The 17,537-nt window shown below is 37.7% G+C and overlaps 1 protein-coding gene across 1 annotated transcript in view; it reads left to right on the top strand.

Annotated features, from left to right (window-relative positions):
* PPP2R2D (protein phosphatase 2 regulatory subunit Bdelta) overlaps window positions 1-16,649 on the top strand; it is a 29,808-nt gene extending 13,159 nt beyond the window's left edge. Inside the window, exons 3-10 of the mRNA XM_050898894.1 lie at window positions 1,683-1,780; window positions 5,595-5,760; window positions 7,496-7,608; window positions 10,422-10,599; window positions 11,469-11,633; window positions 13,089-13,258; window positions 13,349-13,440; window positions 15,668-16,649. Of these exons, the coding sequence (XP_050754851.1) occupies window positions 1,683-1,780; window positions 5,595-5,760; window positions 7,496-7,608; window positions 10,422-10,599; window positions 11,469-11,633; window positions 13,089-13,258; window positions 13,349-13,440; window positions 15,668-15,947 (1,262 nt within the window). The 3' untranslated portion in view covers window positions 15,948-16,649. The remainder of the gene's footprint in view (window positions 1-1,682; window positions 1,781-5,594; window positions 5,761-7,495; window positions 7,609-10,421; window positions 10,600-11,468; window positions 11,634-13,088; window positions 13,259-13,348; window positions 13,441-15,667) is intronic.
* The last annotated feature ends 888 nt before the right edge of the window (window positions 16,650-17,537 follow it).

The following is a 17,537-nucleotide window of genomic DNA, read 5'->3' as shown; positions in this document are numbered from 1 at the left end:
CATAGCAAAAAGCCAAAGGAGTTGGCTTCTTAATTACTTGGAAGGGGGTCAGCCATGAAGGGTCAGGTTTGCAAAGAGCTCTGTGGTTGATGACTTGAGAACTTGTGAGGTGGTGGTCACTCTAGTTGGGCAGCACGATGGCAGGTGAGGATCACTGTGAATGGAGAGGGAGGAGAGCTAGAGAGACTAGTTAGAAACATGGTTAATTTTTAAAAGGAGGTCAGCTGAGGAAAGATTGGTGTTTCCAGTATGGAGTATGTGCAGCAAGGGTGTGGGTTGTGTTCTAATGTTTTGGGTCTGTTGAGGATTTGGGATTAGCGATCATACTGTTCTTTACCAAAATGGAATCTTTTCATAACCTTTTAAAGAAAGGTGACTATAAAAATAGATGTGTCCAGAAGCAAGATGGTAATGCGATTTTGAAGGCTGGGATAAATCTGTAGAAAGATGATTTTTTTTTTTTGTCCTTAAATAACTTTATTAATCAAAGAAAGTAAATCATGATCTTCACACACTAGGAAAAAACTGTTTCAAGGGCATCTGTTAATAAAAGATGAAATATGAATTATATATTGGGAAAACTGATTAGATTTCCTAATCACCTTCCTCATAAGAGTGGGGGATTATTGAAAGGAATTTAAAAGATAGCACATCAGAATCAATACAGGAAAGTAGTTTTCATCTAGTCTCCAATTGCAAACTCTGAAACTAATTGATATCATATACTTCAAATCTTACAATTTTTATACCTGCATAATATAATGAAATATTTGCATGGCTGGCAAGCAACGGTATGGATAAATGTTTACTTGCAATTTTATGCTGAGTGGTTTGTTGGTTTTGTTACCATATGCCTAAAACCTGTGACAGACATTTATAGCCCCTTATCTCTCTGCCCCTTGGTTAGAGATTGCTTAATGGCAATTATTTCTTTATTGCCACCTCCAAAGATTAATTGTGGCATGCAGTGGTGAATAAATACTGGTTGTTTTCAAGGTTCAGTCCCAAGGGCACTTAAGTCAGTTTAAACTGGAGGTCCTGCAAACTTTTCCTTTGCTCTCCTGTTCCTTCAGCTGCAATCATGCTTGCCTCTTGTTTGTGGTATACATGCTGATACTTCTGCACAGAGTTGGTTCAGGAAGCTCAACTGGAAGAATTTTCTTTCTTCCCCCCCCCCCCCCCCCCTTTGGCAGAGCAGGGATGCCCAGCTCAGGTTCCTGAACTAACTACGTGAATACTCAGCTCAGGGGAAAGGCAGGTACGCCTCAACCTCACTTTGATCAGTGCAAGCTGCAGTGCTGCTCCACAGTAATACCATGCATGAACCACTTCTGATACAATTCTTTCCTTTGGAAGCTCTGTGCAGGCATATCTCAGTTACGTATTTCAGCATTTACTGTCAACAGTAGAATACACAGTTTGGATTCTTAAAACAATATGCCTTCTCTTTTATGATTGAAGGCCCTCAAAAGCTTAAACTGAGAAATGAGGAAGTGTTCTAGATTGTAAATAAAATTGTTAGGCTTTGAAACATGGCTTAATTTCTGGATACTGATGATGTAAATCAAGAAGTTGTGTTGTTGTATTAATACAAGTTGTAATTTTGTTTTGTGTTCAAGTCTTGAAACATCTTGATTTGCTTTACACATTACAGTGCTATTTTATTTCTGTTCTGTTTACAGCTGATATTATTTCAACAGTTGAATTTAATTACTCTGGTGATCTTCTTGCAACAGGAGACAAAGGTGGCAGAGTGGTTATATTTCAAAGGGAACAAGAGGTCAGTGACTTGAAAAACAAAAGTGCTGTTACTACACTGTTCTTGTGTTGCACAGTCTCCCTTCATCTTTTCATGCCCTGAGGTTTAAATGGTTGGATAGTTTTCTCAGAAAACCCTAAGTTAGCCAAATTTCTAAATATCTGCCTTGTGCTGAACTTGGTAGCTTAGTTTGGTGGTGGTTCCCCTCCCTTCAAAAAAAAAAAGTCCCCAAAATACAAGTGAGTTCTTTATATTTGTACCTAGTATGCTCAGTATCATTTTGCAGAATTGCCTTTGGACTTTCTCCTCAACTTTACACTTGGTCAGGTTGACCTAAGACAAATCATAATGCTTTTGAAGATAATGTAAGAAAAGTTTATAAAAAAGGATACAAGTTAAGCTGCAAGGACAACAGGATAAGATAGTTGAAAAATTGAAAAATTAAGCATCTGATGTGTTTTAGGATCCTGTGAATCAAAAACAGTGGGAACAGCTACTTCTCCAGAAATACTTGACCATTTTCAGTTCAGAGGGTAGGAAGACTCTCCCTCCTACAGTTACAGCTTTTCAGCTTGCTCTTTGCAATGGTATTCAGTTGTGTGATAATGCTATAACACATTCTGTCCATTCATCAATGCAGATACATCACTGAGCTTTTTATATCCAGAGAAATAGTGTGTATTGGAAAAGTGCACTAAATGCTGAAAAATAATGGTCATGCCTTGTCACGTCTGGGAGAAATCTGAAATTGTGTTCTTTAAAAAGTCAGTATTCCACAGGGCAATTCTCACCCTCTGTGCCGCCACTGAAGAGCGTGTTTCTCCTTTCCTTTGAAGAGGTGATGAGAATTTGAGCCTTCAGTTATGAGCCTTCTCCTGGATCAGAAATACCAAAATTGATTGTGGAATTTTAATTCAGCTTGTTTGTGCATGAAGTATACTAATCTTTAGGTGCTGTGGGTTTTTTCAGCAGAATCCCACTTCTTTCATTGTGTGGTTCAAATGATGCTCAGTTAATGAACAGCCGTCCAATATTCTGCATTTCATCCTCACTGTAATAGTATTTATAAAACATTTTACCAAAGATGACTTACCGATTTTACTTGTGAGGATTTTGAGAGGTAGTGAAATGAAAATACTATTGCTGAAAAAGCTGCTGAAATATTATACTACTACACCTAGACAGCTCATAGCTCATTTATCATTTAGTCTGCTGTATAGACTTAACTAAGGCACAGAGAGATCAAGGTCAAAAGTGTCCACCTGCTCAGGATCTCTGACTTTCTTGATGCTTGTTTAGAGTGGAACTATTATTGGTTGGCTTTCAGCTGTTAGTGCTCAGTTGTTCTGTAAGTCAAAACCCAGCTGTCAGGTCATTTCCTTACAGTGTAAAAAAAAAAAAAAAAAAGAAAAACCCAAGTCAGACTATTCACACAGGAATATTCTACTGTCTTCTTGGGAGCACATGCAAACTGTAGGGAAGAGTTGGGCATAAGGGTCATTTCTCTTGTCATGTGCGAAACTGCAGAATTTCTGGAGTGGAGGAAAAAATCTAAAATAAGTATAAAGTACTGGAACGTTAATAAAATCTTACAAGCAATATTTTTAAACAGTGTGGATTTTAGACTAGGTTAACTATGTTAATAACAACTGAGGATAGTGTCATGGTTTAACCCCAGCCAGCAACTAAGCACCACACAGCCGCTTCCCCTCCCCTCTCCCAGTGGGGTGGGGAGGAGGAAAAAAAAAGTAAAACCCGTGGGCTGAGATAAGAACAGTTTAATAACTAAAGTAAAATAAAATACACTACTAACTAATAATAATAATAAAAAAATAATAATAATTGTAATGAAAAGGAATATAACAAAAAAAACAAAGACATAAAACCCAAGAAAAGACAAGTGATGCACAATGCAGTTGCTCACCACCCGCTGACCAATGCCCTAGCAGCGATTTGTGCCTCCTGGCCAACTCCCCCCCATTTATATACTGGGCATGACGTTCCATGGTATGGAATACCCCTTTGGCTAGTTCGGGTCAGCTGCCCTGGCTGTGCTCCGTCCCAGCTTCTTGCACACCTGCTTGCTGGCAGAGCATGGGAAACTGAAAATCCTTAACTTAGGATAAGCGCTACTTAGCAACAACTAAAACATCAGCGTGTTATGAACATTATTCTCACTAAATCCAAAACACAGCACTGTACCAGCTACGAGGAAGAAAATTAACTCTATCCCAGCCGAAACCAGGACAGATAGTTATAAAATTTCCCATACACTTTAATTTGGGAAGGCAGGCTGAAATGTTGTGCATCATGCCCTGAACTCATGACATCATTTCAGTTCCAAGCAGCTGATTATTCCAACCAAACGTGTGAGTAAAGAGTGAGACCACTGCTTAGTGCCAGAAAAGGCAGCTTGCTCAAAATGCGGGTGGCTAGGTAAGTAATGTAGATAACTATACTGAATAGTGTTAGTTGAGAGGATCCTGTCCAAAATGCTTAAAAGTTAAATGACAAGTAGGGAGTAAAATAATGTAAAGTCTCAGAATTAACTCCATACTTGCGAGACATGGAAGGGAAAAAACCCTAGCTGAAATAACCTTATCAAGTTTGCCAAGTCAAGCGTGGAAGCATAAGGAAGTGTCAGAACAAAGGTTGCCTTTGCAGCCTTATGTTGGCCTAGTAGTCTTCAATGATGTGAGTCACTACTGTTTTTTCCACGGTAACGTACCGTCAATCAATGTGCAGGGTAAGCTTTTCCTGCACTGAGTCTTGCCTGCCTTTGCAAGTGATTTGCTGCTTCTCAAGTGAGCGATTTCTGATTGCGTTTTGGGGAGGTTTTTTTTTTTTTTTTTTTAGAAGTTCTGGGCACTGCAGCTCTACAAGTGGGGCTGTTCTCCAAACATGAATCACTGTCTAACTTGTTTGAAAAGCCTGATAACTAGTTGCCTCAAATCGGATATTGCAAATCTGTGGATACTTGTGACTTTGATCTCTGTTCCTCGCTACCGCATCTACCAAATGAAGATAATACAAAGTGGTCTTCTAGGTCTGTGAGGGGACAAGTTGTTAGTGTATTTGTAATAGTCTTTGGTACATCATGATGAGCACTATAGAACGGCTTAGATGAAAATGCGGTAATTCCAGCCTTCAAGTTTTTATAATAAAAAAGGTTGTCAAAGTTTAATTATAAGCCTTGATACCGCTTCTGGACACAGCATGTTTTAAAATGAGTAGGAGAGGAGCTAGATCTAATGCTTATACTTGATCTTGCTGTGCCTTCAGCAGAATGACTTTGTGCAATCGTGTTTTTATAAAAAACATACTTAATTACTCCATGTCCTATGGCCTTTAACATTTATTTCCTAATCTGGAAACCACGCATTATGTCCATATCATGGTGATTAGAGGAATGAGGTTTGGAAAAGGACAGGAATGGAGATTAGGTGAAGTGCAGAAACTAATCACGTGGAACTGGTGGTTTAGGATTTAGGACATAGCCAGCTTCTCTGCTCCAATTCGGTTGGAACCGCTTGCGAGAGGTAGCATAGTCTAGAACTCTTTTGCGGACAGCATGCCTCTTTAAAGTGCTTTGATATGGTATGTTTGAGTACACACATATTTATATATAAAGATATATTTTTAAAAAGGAAGTCTGTGTGCACTATATTGATGCTAAACTAGGTACAGTATCATAGAGTAAAAAAATGTGAAATTCATCAAGATCTGTTGTAAAAAGTTTACTTTCTAGTTGACAATTTCTAGTCATCAGTTTGTATGTACAATTCCTAATGAACCAAGTAACATCAGCTTCAAGAAATATTATGTTTCCTTGCAGAATAAAAGCCGTCCTCATTCTAGGGGAGAATATAATGTTTACAGTACCTTTCAGAGTCATGAACCTGAGTTTGACTACTTGAAAAGTCTAGAAATTGAGGAAAAAATTAATAAAATTAGGTGGTTACCACAACAGAATGCTGCTCATTTCCTGCTGTCTACAAATGGTAAGGACACTTTATTTTTGCACAAAGAACTTTTTATGTCATTTGAATATTATTTCGCCTGTGATCCACTTGTGGGTTTTTTTTCTGGAGTGTTTTGGGGTTGTTTTAATGTCTTCTCTAATTATATGCAAAATATGTTTTGATTGTAATACTCTGTAAATTACTGATTTATGAATGTAAAAATAATGAAGCAGCAACAGAATAGGCGTAGTTATAGAGCTGTGTTCTGTGGATATACTGACCATGCTATCAATTTACATACCCTGTTACTCTGCTTTATAGTTTTTGTATAAATGGGTTCCCAGTATGCTGAATTGTAGCAGAAGTCTGAATTTGACTTGATCATCCCAATTTTGAAATTTAATTTTTTGTGATCCCAGATGAATTTTTAATAAAAACATTTGAAATTGAAACACTGTGGTTACAATGCTCTTTCTGCTTTTCCAATACCAAAACATCATGTGTGCTTTGAAAAGCAACTGTTTGAAAGACAATAGTCATTCTAGGAGTATAGTTACACCATTTTCACTGTATACCTTAGAATACGTAAAAGCAGTGCAAAAATTTGAAGTTGGAAATCACAGGTCTTCGTGCATTTTGGGTTTTTTTTATTTCTTCCAGTATTTTAGTAGTGGTTATTAGGTATTAGGTCTGTATGAGTATTAGGTCTGTTTCATGTTGATGCATCATGGAGCAAGCTGTAAATGTAAATGCAGAACTGGGCATGGAAAAACTTGCTCTTACTGTCAGAGGAATACGCTTGTTCCTAACAGTTTGGATCACTTTTTGCCTTGTACTTAAAAGACACTATGTAAGGGCTGATATCCTACCTGCTATACGAAATTTTAAAAGTGGGAATGACTTCTGTCTACTGGACTTTGAAGTTAAAATTATCTTTGATATAAGTCTTACTAAACTTAAAGCAGTCTTTAAACCATGTCATCTTAAATGCTTTAAAGATACGCAGTAGTTTGGAGAGGAGAGGTTTGTTTCCAGTTAGCTAAGGATCTCACTCCTGGTATATACTTACTTTCTGCACTTGGAAAGTCTTCCCCTAGTAAGACCTGGGAAGTACGTGCCTTTGGACATGGAACCCTAAAACAATGGGGCAAGTCCTGTTCTCACTTACTGCCTTTGGCTGTCTCTTAGCAGACAGCTAGGACAACCTTGGTTTTCCTTAAGGTAGTTATTCTAAGTAATTCATGGGTTTGTTGGGTTTTTTCTGTAGCATTTGTCTGTTAAAAGTAATTTAGATAGTCATACAGGGCTTACTGGTGAATTTTGGTAATTGGTGTGTGAAACTTCCCTTGTGAAGGGTCATTTTGGTGAATGGTAGGCATAGGGCCTTATTGTTCAGGCAGAAACTTGTGTTTCATTCAAACTGAACATTAGACTGGAGTTAAAATGGAATCCATTTTTTTCCTCTCCATTTACTGATATTTTCATGCATTTCCCATCTGCACCCTCCCAAGTGCATGTATCTGGTATATTTTTTGTTTGTTTTTCATGTAGCAGTTCTGCTAAGCAATATAGCTGAAGGTAGAGTACTTCAAGTATACATAGGGAGGGCTGTACTCCGTATTACGTTGCTGTTTAAAGGACTTCATCAGGGTCCTTTCTGTTCCAAGCAGTGGAAACCTAGATAGATAAATAATATCCACTCTGCTGACTCCATTATTTAGTGATTTTATTTTGAATTTAATTCATTCTCAAGCATGTGAATTTTTGGTTTTAGATAAAACTATTAAATTATGGAAAATAAGTGAAAGGGATAAAAGAGCCGAAGGTTATAATTTAAAAGATGAAGATGGAAGACTTAGGGATCCTTTCAGAATCACAGCACTACGGGTATGTTTCTGCTCTTTGACTTTGAATATCTTTTTGCATGTACTTCTTTACCTTTGTACTACCAAAGTTGTCAACTGAAATGTGTAGATTAAAAATGATGTTTTGGTCAGGGTCATTGAAAACTTTTATAAAAAATGGAGACACTTCATTATATATATATAACTATTAAATAAGGTTCCTCTAGAAAACCTGAGGCAAACTTTCATTATTATAATATTGTATTATTAGCTTCCCAATAGTTTGTTGGGGTTTTTTTTCTTGGAACATCTTAGCATATTTAAAATGGATTTGAAATTTAAACTGTTTTTTAAAATTAAAATATTTTGTTAGAGACAGCCTTCATCCACCTCAGTATATCCAAATTGTAGAAGAAGATATACTGATTTATTGGCAGCAATAAAATATAACAAAATGTTGTTCAAGCCTGAAAATGCAGCATTTTGGAGTATCTCTGGCTGGGGCTGCACTACTCTACACTTAGTTCATAGAAGGCATGGACTCATCCTGCTGTGTTCTTCAAATAGTCTAATATCTTAGCGCAACATGAAGAAAAGTGCAGGGAACACAGTTATTTCAGAGATCCATAACATACTGACTTTCCTGGCTGCGAGTAGTCACTAGAGGATAGTGCTGTAGCATCTGTGCCAGTCGCTAGTAAGGAGTAGTAGGTGCCCAGGTTAACCTTTATGTCCTCCCTGAGTGCTGCTCTGTGAAACTGGCAGGCAGGGTCCTTCTGTGAAGCTTAAAGCACGTGCCATTGTGAATTTTGGAAGAATTTGGCTTTGATTGTTTTGATAATTTTTTTTTTTTTGGTTTTCCTCAGTATTGCTCATGTTTTAACTTGTTCAGTCTTTTTTCGAAGAACAAGACTCAAAAATTTAAACAGGGTGCTGGGTATTCTATGGTTAGGTAGAAGGTGTTTTTGTTAGAGGCAAGTTCTGAGCATTTGGAAAACCTAACGTATGCTTGAATAGTCTTGACACTTTTCCACTTGCATAGTGATGTAGTGGTAGGGTTAGTGCTCCAAACTTGGGATCATTTAAAGCAGGAGCTCAAGAAATGAAATCATGTGGGGTTGGGGTTTTTCTTCTTGGTTTTTTTATGTTGTTGTTGTTACCATAAACAAGAATTGAACTGAGGTTCTCACTACTTTCAAAACCAATGCCATTCCTGATGCTTGTAGGGACTATACAGTTGTGGGGGTTTGTTGGGGTTTTTTGCCTTGGTTTTGCTTAAATTAAATATTGAACTGAAGCTTTAGGTATACATGAGCCTAATGCATAATCATGCTGGGAAAGGATATCCGCTTCCTCTGGAAAGAGTCTTTCTACTCAGCGTGTGGGAGCCAAGATCTGATTGAGTATTCTAATGAAAATATCTAAAACCAAGGAAATAAATTATGATATAATGCCTTAGCCCAGTGACTGGAAGTAGGTACAGATGAAATTTTGGGTTCTACAACCTTGCCCTTACGTAGGAATAGACTACCCATCTGGGAACATGGAGAGTCCAGAATATGGCCTGATGGTTTTACAAGGTACTGGCTGTATCACTGAAGGAGTACATTAGCATCTTCTTTAAACACTGTAATATATTTAGGAATCATCAGGCTGAATGGGGGAAGCAACAAAAAGCAAGAACCTCTCTCTTAAAAGTTAGTCTTCTAAATTTGCTGCTTTTCTGGGAAAGGAAGGTTGGGCTGAGTTGCAGACGTTGCCAGGCGCTACATCTTACAACAAGTCTGAGCAACAGTTGGCAGAAGGGGAAAAAACCTTGCGTAGAGTTACCTCCATATGTTAAAATGATCAGGTTTTAGAGATCTAGAGTATATGTACCTTGGGTTTTTATGGGCTTTGTTTGCATATTTTGTTACAGAAGTGTAATCCCCATGTGTTTATAAAGAAATAGACATGGAGGAGAAGCAGCGCTTCAAAGCTGCATCCTTTGCACAGAAACCATGGCATTTCTAAGTACCATTCCTGATAATTCACATTAATGCGTTTTTGATTTCACAACCAGGCTAGGAACACTCATGTGGTAAGATAGGAAAATTGCCCAATAAAAAGTAATGGATTAATTTTAATCATTACAGTTTTATGTAAACAGACTGTGAGATACAAACACGGTGGAAGCAATTACAGAGCTCTTGGATTAATTTGTTTCTTGTTCCAGAAAGACAGCTTATCTTGGACACTGTCACAACTTTTTTTTGGTTGGATGATGTCAGTTAGTGTTCTGTTGAATTGTATTGTACTGGAACAGCGTAGGACGTCCTTGGGCAACCTTAAACTATTCACTTGCTGGTCAGTGAGAAGGAGCTAGAGGGAAGCTTAGTCCACTTGACCCTGACAAACCGTCTCACCCTTTAGATCAGCTAGTTGTGGAAATAGGGCATCTGGGTGTTCCTAAAATCGTACTGACTGTTCAGTGAACAAATTGGGGATTTTCTTTGCAAACTGTTTTTACCATTTTCACAAGCACCCCTCTAAGATATGGGGGTCATTTTTAAGCGCTTGTTTCAAATTAACATAATCTTCAAATATCGTTATAAACACACCATTTTCCTGTTGGATGAGGTACAAAGCTGCTGTATTTGACAGGTATCTTCTGCAGAAGTCAGTGTCTGAGGTTTTGTGTTGATAGTATGCAAAGTCAGCATTCATAGGTTATTTTATTACTTTTCTTGCTCAGTGGATTTGAAAAGTGTTTAGTCACTAAATCAAAACAGAAATCTGTGGTGTGCAATTAATTAATATCTTCTGAATCGGAAATCAGGTTTATGCCAAAATTGACTCTTCTTTTTCATGTTTCAGGTGCCAATATTGAAACCCATGGACCTAATGGTAGAAGCAAGTCCCAGAAGGATATTTGCAAATGCACATACTTATCACATAAACTCTATTTCAGTAAATAGTGATCATGAAACGTACCTTTCTGCAGATGACCTAAGAATTAACCTATGGCATTTAGAAATCACAGATAGAAGTTTTAGTATCCTTTTTTTGTTCTGTGTGAAAACTGGGGCATATCTAAGTTGTGTATGTTTAAGAGAATCACTTTAATTTTACTAATTAGAGTAGGTGTTTGAATCTAGGGATTAAAATACAGGGTTTTTAAAATCTGGAGGTTTAATACAGTGAAAGCAGGCCTTAGGATGCTCTCATTCGTTCTTGAGTGCAAGCATTCTTTCAATGGAAAACTGCCAGTAGTTTGATTTCTAAAGAGAGATTGAGGAATTTGGGGAGCATCCTCTATTTGTGGCGTTCAGTCGACTTAAATAAGAGTTGAAAGATTTGAAAAGTAGATCCTTTGTTACTGTAGGTACTTCTTTCCAAAGTTTAAGGTCTCTTAACTAAGTGACACTTCTCTTAAAGAAAACAGATTTCAAATTTTTTCATGTCAAATGATATCATTAACTGCAGAAATAATTTTCAAATCTTTTTGCAAGCCTGTGTATCCAAAACTAATAGTATGTCCTACATTGACAAATCTGCAGTAAAATAAAACTTGCAGAAATACTGAATATTAAATAGGTCATATGCAAGTTTTCTAAAGCTTTAGATAAATAGATGAAGTATATTCAGTGTTTAATAGGAAGCATTAAGAAGGAGGCTTGAGAGGAGTCTGAAATTACCTCCAGCATCTGTTAAAGTTGATTTGTAAAATCTAGATTTTTTTATTGTTTTGTTTTGATTTTTTTTAAATCTACTCAGGTCACTTTACTTTACGTAGATTGCCAATGGTGGAAATTGAGATCTTGCCCTGGTTTTCTACATGGTATTTTTAACATTTTTCAGTAATAATCTGCTAGAAGTGATTTGAATATGAAATGTTACATACCTTTACAAAAACCTTCCCAGATATTGTAGATATTAAGCCTGCTAACATGGAGGAGCTGACAGAAGTGATTACTGCTGCAGAGTTCCACCCTCATCACTGTAATGTGTTTGTCTACAGTAGTAGCAAAGGAACTATTCGACTCTGTGACATGCGTTCTTCAGCCCTCTGTGATAGGCATTCAAAATGTAAGTTATGGTGCATCTTCGGTTTATGGGTTTCTTGCTTTGTTTTCATGCAAGATAGAGTGTATAGGTGTTCTGCTTATGAATAAACATACCAAGTTCTGCTTATTGGTAAAGAGCATACAAGGTAAGGGGTGGTAGTTTTGTAGAATGGAACATTTTAATTGTCTTGTTCTAGGCCATCAACAAGCAGAAGTGTAGCATGAGACAATTGACGATCTGACTCTGCTCCTGTTTACCCATTTATGCATCATAAACTGATGGGAACAAGTGCTTTTGGCACCAGTGAGACCTGTCTTCTGTCCAGACTCAGTCTTGGTGCTTCTCAAAGGTATCTGCTTATCAAATGCTAGTTCAGGGCAGTTTATTCACCTTTGTGCATTAGAAACTGGGCTGATGCTGCCAGAATCCATTTACTTTGTGACCATTTGCAGCTCCTAGGATAGAATTAATTCTTAAGAATATGCGCTGCGTCTGAAGCAAGTTTCCAGGGGTGAAAGGTGAATGCTCTTTAGTCTGCTGAACCACGTAAACTTAGTAGGTGAGGAAAGCTTCTTCTATTGAAGTCGTAAGGATGACTGCCTGTGCCTTGCACGCAGCCTCTTGTTTCTTGTTCACTGCTGTAATAGTCGTGGTTTATTAGTATTGCTAGTCCTGTGGGGTGAGCTACCATACTGATATTTGCAGGTAAGCTTTCTGTAGTTCAGATAAGGTTTTCTTGTTGCTGGAAGGAAATAGTTGTGCAATGGGCAATGTAGAATGCTAGGCCACTTCATCTATTTGACTTAGTGTTGCATTAAATTACTTAGAAGCACTTTATTTTTTAACTGCTTGTGACTGAATAACATCCTGTTAAAAGGGATCTATTCAAAAATTAAATAAATAGTTCTGAGTAGCTTGTGTCATGAAATGTTGACTTCAAAGATTGACTCTTCGATTTAAATAATGCATTTCTTTATCTGCTTTCTAAAACCACGCAAATTGCATTTCAAGCGTAGATACCAGTATTTCATTTCAGTAGGTTGTGTTGTACAACTTTTGTTCAGATCTAAAGAAAAGTATGTTGTACAGTAGTCTCAAAATGCCTGGGTCATGCATTAAGATACTGTGTTTGGGTTGCTGATGTTTTCATCTGCTCTTGTTCAACATGATTTGTAGATCAGTTGCAATGTTCACTGTACCCATGTGTTTTTTAACTTTTTTCTCTGATTCATCCCTAAGACCTGTGGATTGTAGTTTGCTGATGCTGTGCTCCAGTTGAGACTGTTGGAGATAGGCATCTAGTAATCTGATGACTAAGAGCATGACATTGTTTAAAAAGAGATTATTTCTAAAAAGTATTTAACAGCAACTTTCTTTAAAAAGAAACTTGTATATTGATTTAAAATCTTCCAAGTACCGAAAAATGTTCAAAGCTGTAAAACTTGTTTCATTTGTAATTGTGTCTTCTATCTACAGTTTTTGAAGAACCTGAAGATCCTAGCAGCAGATCATTTTTTTCAGAAATAATATCATCGATATCTGATGTAAAATTCAGTCACAGTGGTCGATACATGATGACAAGAGACTACCTTTCTGTTAAAGTGTGGGATCTCAATATGGAAAACAGGCCTGTAGAGACATATCAAGTATGGTGTTCAAGTTTTCTTAAAAACTCCCTCCTTTTCCCTTTTCTTCTTTTTCTTTATATCTAATACCAATTTAAATATTCCAAAAAGGTTCATGAGTATCTTCGAAGCAAGCTTTGTTCCCTTTACGAAAATGACTGCATCTTTGACAAATTTGAATGCTGCTGGAACGGTTCTGATAGGTAAGTTGGGGGGTTCGTTTTGGTTTGGTTTTTTGTTTTTCCCTCAGCATTAGGCATTTGGTTTCCAGTCTTGAAAGCCATAAGCAGCGCTTAACTTTAGGGATGTAATTAGTTACATTCAAATCAACTGGGGTTGGTTTGGGGGTTTTTTTTTGCAAAAAGACTTCATTCTTCAATCCTCCACCCTCCAGTTGCAGAAATGGAATAAACTTTTGTGTGTCAGTTTTGCTTCTAATATGAATTATTGTTGAAGTTTTATATAGTCAAGACTCGCAATTTCAAGCCAGGAAAATGTGACTCGGTTTCATTCTTGAAGTGTATACAAGAACATGCATTCAGTGTCTTGCAAATTGAATCTTCTTTCCATGATTTCTGTAGGCTAAAGAAAGATAAAACTGCATTAGATAATTACTCGTATTTGTTGCAAACAGTGGAAATATGTGTCTTGCCTGCAAGTTGTGGAAGCATTATAATCAGATAGCAGAGCCACTATATTGGCACAAATGGTGTATGTTTCCTGTCACTAGCTATGGTAATATTAGCTACACGTTAAAATGCTTTCAGAAACCATGGATAAGATCGTGACAGATCTGGATCTTATATCTGGATGCTTTGTGTTGGCTTGCCTTGGGGATTCTTACTTTTTTTGTAGAAGATTTATGAGGATAACTGAAATACCTAAAACAGTGACTTGTCTGCTACCAAATGCTTGCAAGCTGTTCAGTGAAAAGGTAGCAGTTTTGATTTGATGGTAACAGGATCAGCCCGTGAAACAAGCGTTGGCCTAAATCTATCAAATATTGAAGAACAAAAGATCCACCACGTAGTTTAGATGGGCACAGTGATCAGGGAAGTCAAATCTCATAAGCTGTGCACAGGAGTCAGCAAAGAAAGTGAAAGCCGCCTACATTGCGATTGCAGTGAGAGTTGAGATTGCATGTGCTGCTACAGGCCACTTGCATGCTAATTTCTTAAGTAAACACATTAAAGAAAATTGGCTATATACCAGGTTGCAAGTGGCTTTGAGTTATTGAGGGGAGAAATCATACTGTATCAGTCAGTTTGCAAAAAAAAAAAAAAATTGCTAGCAATATTTACAGTATCTAACATAAAACGCATAAAAGAAATGGTGTATGTTTTTCACTAAGCTAAACTGCAAAGAAACTGACCCTTATTTCTGTGGTTTTTTTCCAAGCAACTCTAGTCAATCTTTTTTGGAGGAGGGGGAAAAAAGTCAAAGCAAGGTCATCTCATTTGAACATAAGAACATAAGTTGTCATGGAAGTTGTGATGCTCGCCTCCCTTTGAAAAGGAAAAAAATATTTCACTGAGTGCATTCCCTAGTGCAATCTGAGTGGTATATGTTGTGGTAATAGTATCTCATTCTCCTCCTAGTCATTCATTTTTTAACGCCACGAAGACAATGTGTAACGGCAAATAAGATGACAAGGGTGAGGTGGTCACAATTTTAACAATCTGTGGGACTTCTGCCATGTAGGAAACAGCTTTTCCAGTTTCAAGTGGTAGAGATAAGTGTTCAATACAGAAAATAATCACTGATTCGGCCTCAATTCAAGCGTATTTCTTGTGAGAGCTACAAACAAGCTGTTTATTGGAAGTTCGATATATGAAAGCATTTTCAGATGCAAATTTTTCTCTGCCTTGTTCAAAAGCAAATTTGATACTGTGCAGAAACCCAGTTGTTTCTCAATTGCAGAAACAAATTGTTTCTGCAGGGCTGCATCAGACATTCACGCAAGGGGTTTCTTTTACCGATGCAAGACAATTTTTTTGTAATTAATCCATGGGCGTGCTGATGGTCAACATGTGCGTAGGGCGAAGGAACGCACCTTCATTTGTGGCAGTCTGCTGAAACGAAGCAGTTTACAATGGCTTTGCTTCCACCATGACTCTTGTTGCCACGGGATAAAGGGATAGAGTAGCAACAGGAGAACCCACTTTGCTCACGTTAAGATGAACAAAGCATAAGACTGCTGCTGAGTGCCGGTGGCAGGAGGGGGGGACCAGGGGAGGACCTGGAAGAGAAAGTGCTGAAGTCCGAACGGAATTGAGCAAAGGTATACGTCAGAGAGGAAAAGAGTGTAATGCCATGTACTGGCCATGAACTTGGTCTGCCAGTCACCTTGTGTGTAAGAGAGGGAAGGTGGAGGTTGAATACTGTTTCTGGAAACGTAATAAGATTTGCCTTTCTTCTGCTTTTAAACAGTGCTATCATGACTGGATCTTACAACAATTTCTTCAGAATGTTTGACCGAAACACACGACGGGATATCACTCTAGAAGCATCCAGGGAGAGCAGCAAACCTCGTGCCATCTTAAAGCCGCGTAAAGTGTGTACGGGTGGTAAAAGAAAGAAGGATGAAATAAGCGTTGACAGTCTGGACTTCAACAAGAAGATCCTTCATACGGCATGGCATCCCATGGAGAACATCATTGCTGTAGCTGCCACCAATAATTTGTATATATTCCAGGACAAAATTAACTAAAGATGACTTACTTGAGGACAGAGTCGTCGTCTTGCATAGTTAAGCTCAGTTGTTTATCTGTAAAAGAGAAGGCCTTGTTGTCCTACCAGTGAAGAACATTGATGCACTTATTTCCCTTTAGATAAAGGCGAGGATCTGGCCTGGTTTTTGAGTTCACGGTGTAGTTCTGCCTTCCGTGGGGGTAGGGAGCGTCAGTCGCAATTTTCTGGGAGAAACCCCCTGGAGGCAGAATTGATGGACAGTGCTCAATAAGGCCAATACTCAAAACAAATGTATTTATTTAAGTCTGAGCCTTCCTTTCCAGTTTATAGACCAAAAATTTAACACCCAAGAAGAAAAATTGTCATAAAAATGTAATTTCTATCTCTCGCGCTCTTTCTCTGCTGTAATATTTGGGCCTTTCAAAACATATATTGTGCTTAATGCCTGTAAACATTCCTCCTCTGGCCTGTATCTAGGCTTAGGTGTTTTTACCTTTGAGCACTTAGGTAGGTCTTGAGTTGGGTTCGTAGACAGGTTTCCATGAATATTTACTCACCAACTGTATCTATAACCACACCTTCTGGTGTAAACCACTTAATAAAATAACAAACTATAAAAAGTGTTTTTAAATCTGAAGGTATGTATTCAGTCTTTTTATTTTTTTATTGCATGTACCAAGATTGTGCAAAATAATTCTGATGGGCAGATTTGACAGTGTTTGCCCCAAAACATTGATTTTTTTTTTTTTTTTTTTTGGCAGACTAATGCAAACTTTTTTGTGTAGTATTTCAAATTCTAAATTTAGAGTTTCCATGAAGTTGTCATTTAGTTTAAGCTGCACTGGTTTTCTTGTAAAACGCTATCTGTGTACCAAGTAGGAGATTGAAAAGGTTAGTATAAAGTCATCCACAGCCTTAATAAAAAGTGATCACCTTGCACAGAAGGGAAAACAAAACGTTTAACAAATTTTCTTCTTTGAAGATAAAAATTCAGTTTATCTGATGCCTCTCAACGTTAGATAGAGACATACCTTATGTGCATTATGTTTTTTAACCTTTTTAGTATTTGTCATGAAGATATAGTTTATTTTAAATATTTGGCATAATATATTGTATTTCACATTGCGGTTCAAGCCAGCAAAAAAAAAAAACAAAACCAACCCACATCTATCTTGATTATGCCAAGCAGCAACGCAGCTTAATACACTTTCGCACGTTCCGACTTTTAACACCAAGATGTTGGAAAACACTGAGGCCCCAGGCTGGTGTTGACTGCGGTGGTTGTAGCTCTGTCCTTGCTAACTTTTTTTTTTTAAGCCTTAGGTACTTTTTTTTTCTTTTTTTTTTTTTTTTTTTTTTTCCCCCCTTTCCCCTCCAAAGAGGCCTAAAATGCATCGACCTTCTCTTCGCCCCAGGCTAGCCTGGGTGAGAAACTGCTCCTGAAGCTGTTGCAGCACGTTTTCGTAGCGTCGAGTATAGCTAGGCAGTACCCTCTCTGAAATGTGCCTGCAAATCCGAAATTCTGTCTGGCGAACGAGATCCCCTGAGCTTCGCTTCCCAGAGGGAACACAGCAGTGTGGTTTGCACTCCATTTTCCTTAAAATGAAGG

This window comes from Gymnogyps californianus, chromosome 6 (genome assembly GCF_018139145.2).
Source record: "Gymnogyps californianus isolate 813 chromosome 6, ASM1813914v2, whole genome shotgun sequence".
Taxonomy (NCBI): Eukaryota; Metazoa; Chordata; class Aves; order Accipitriformes; family Cathartidae; genus Gymnogyps; species Gymnogyps californianus.
This window is presented reverse-complemented; position numbering and strand designations above follow the sequence as displayed.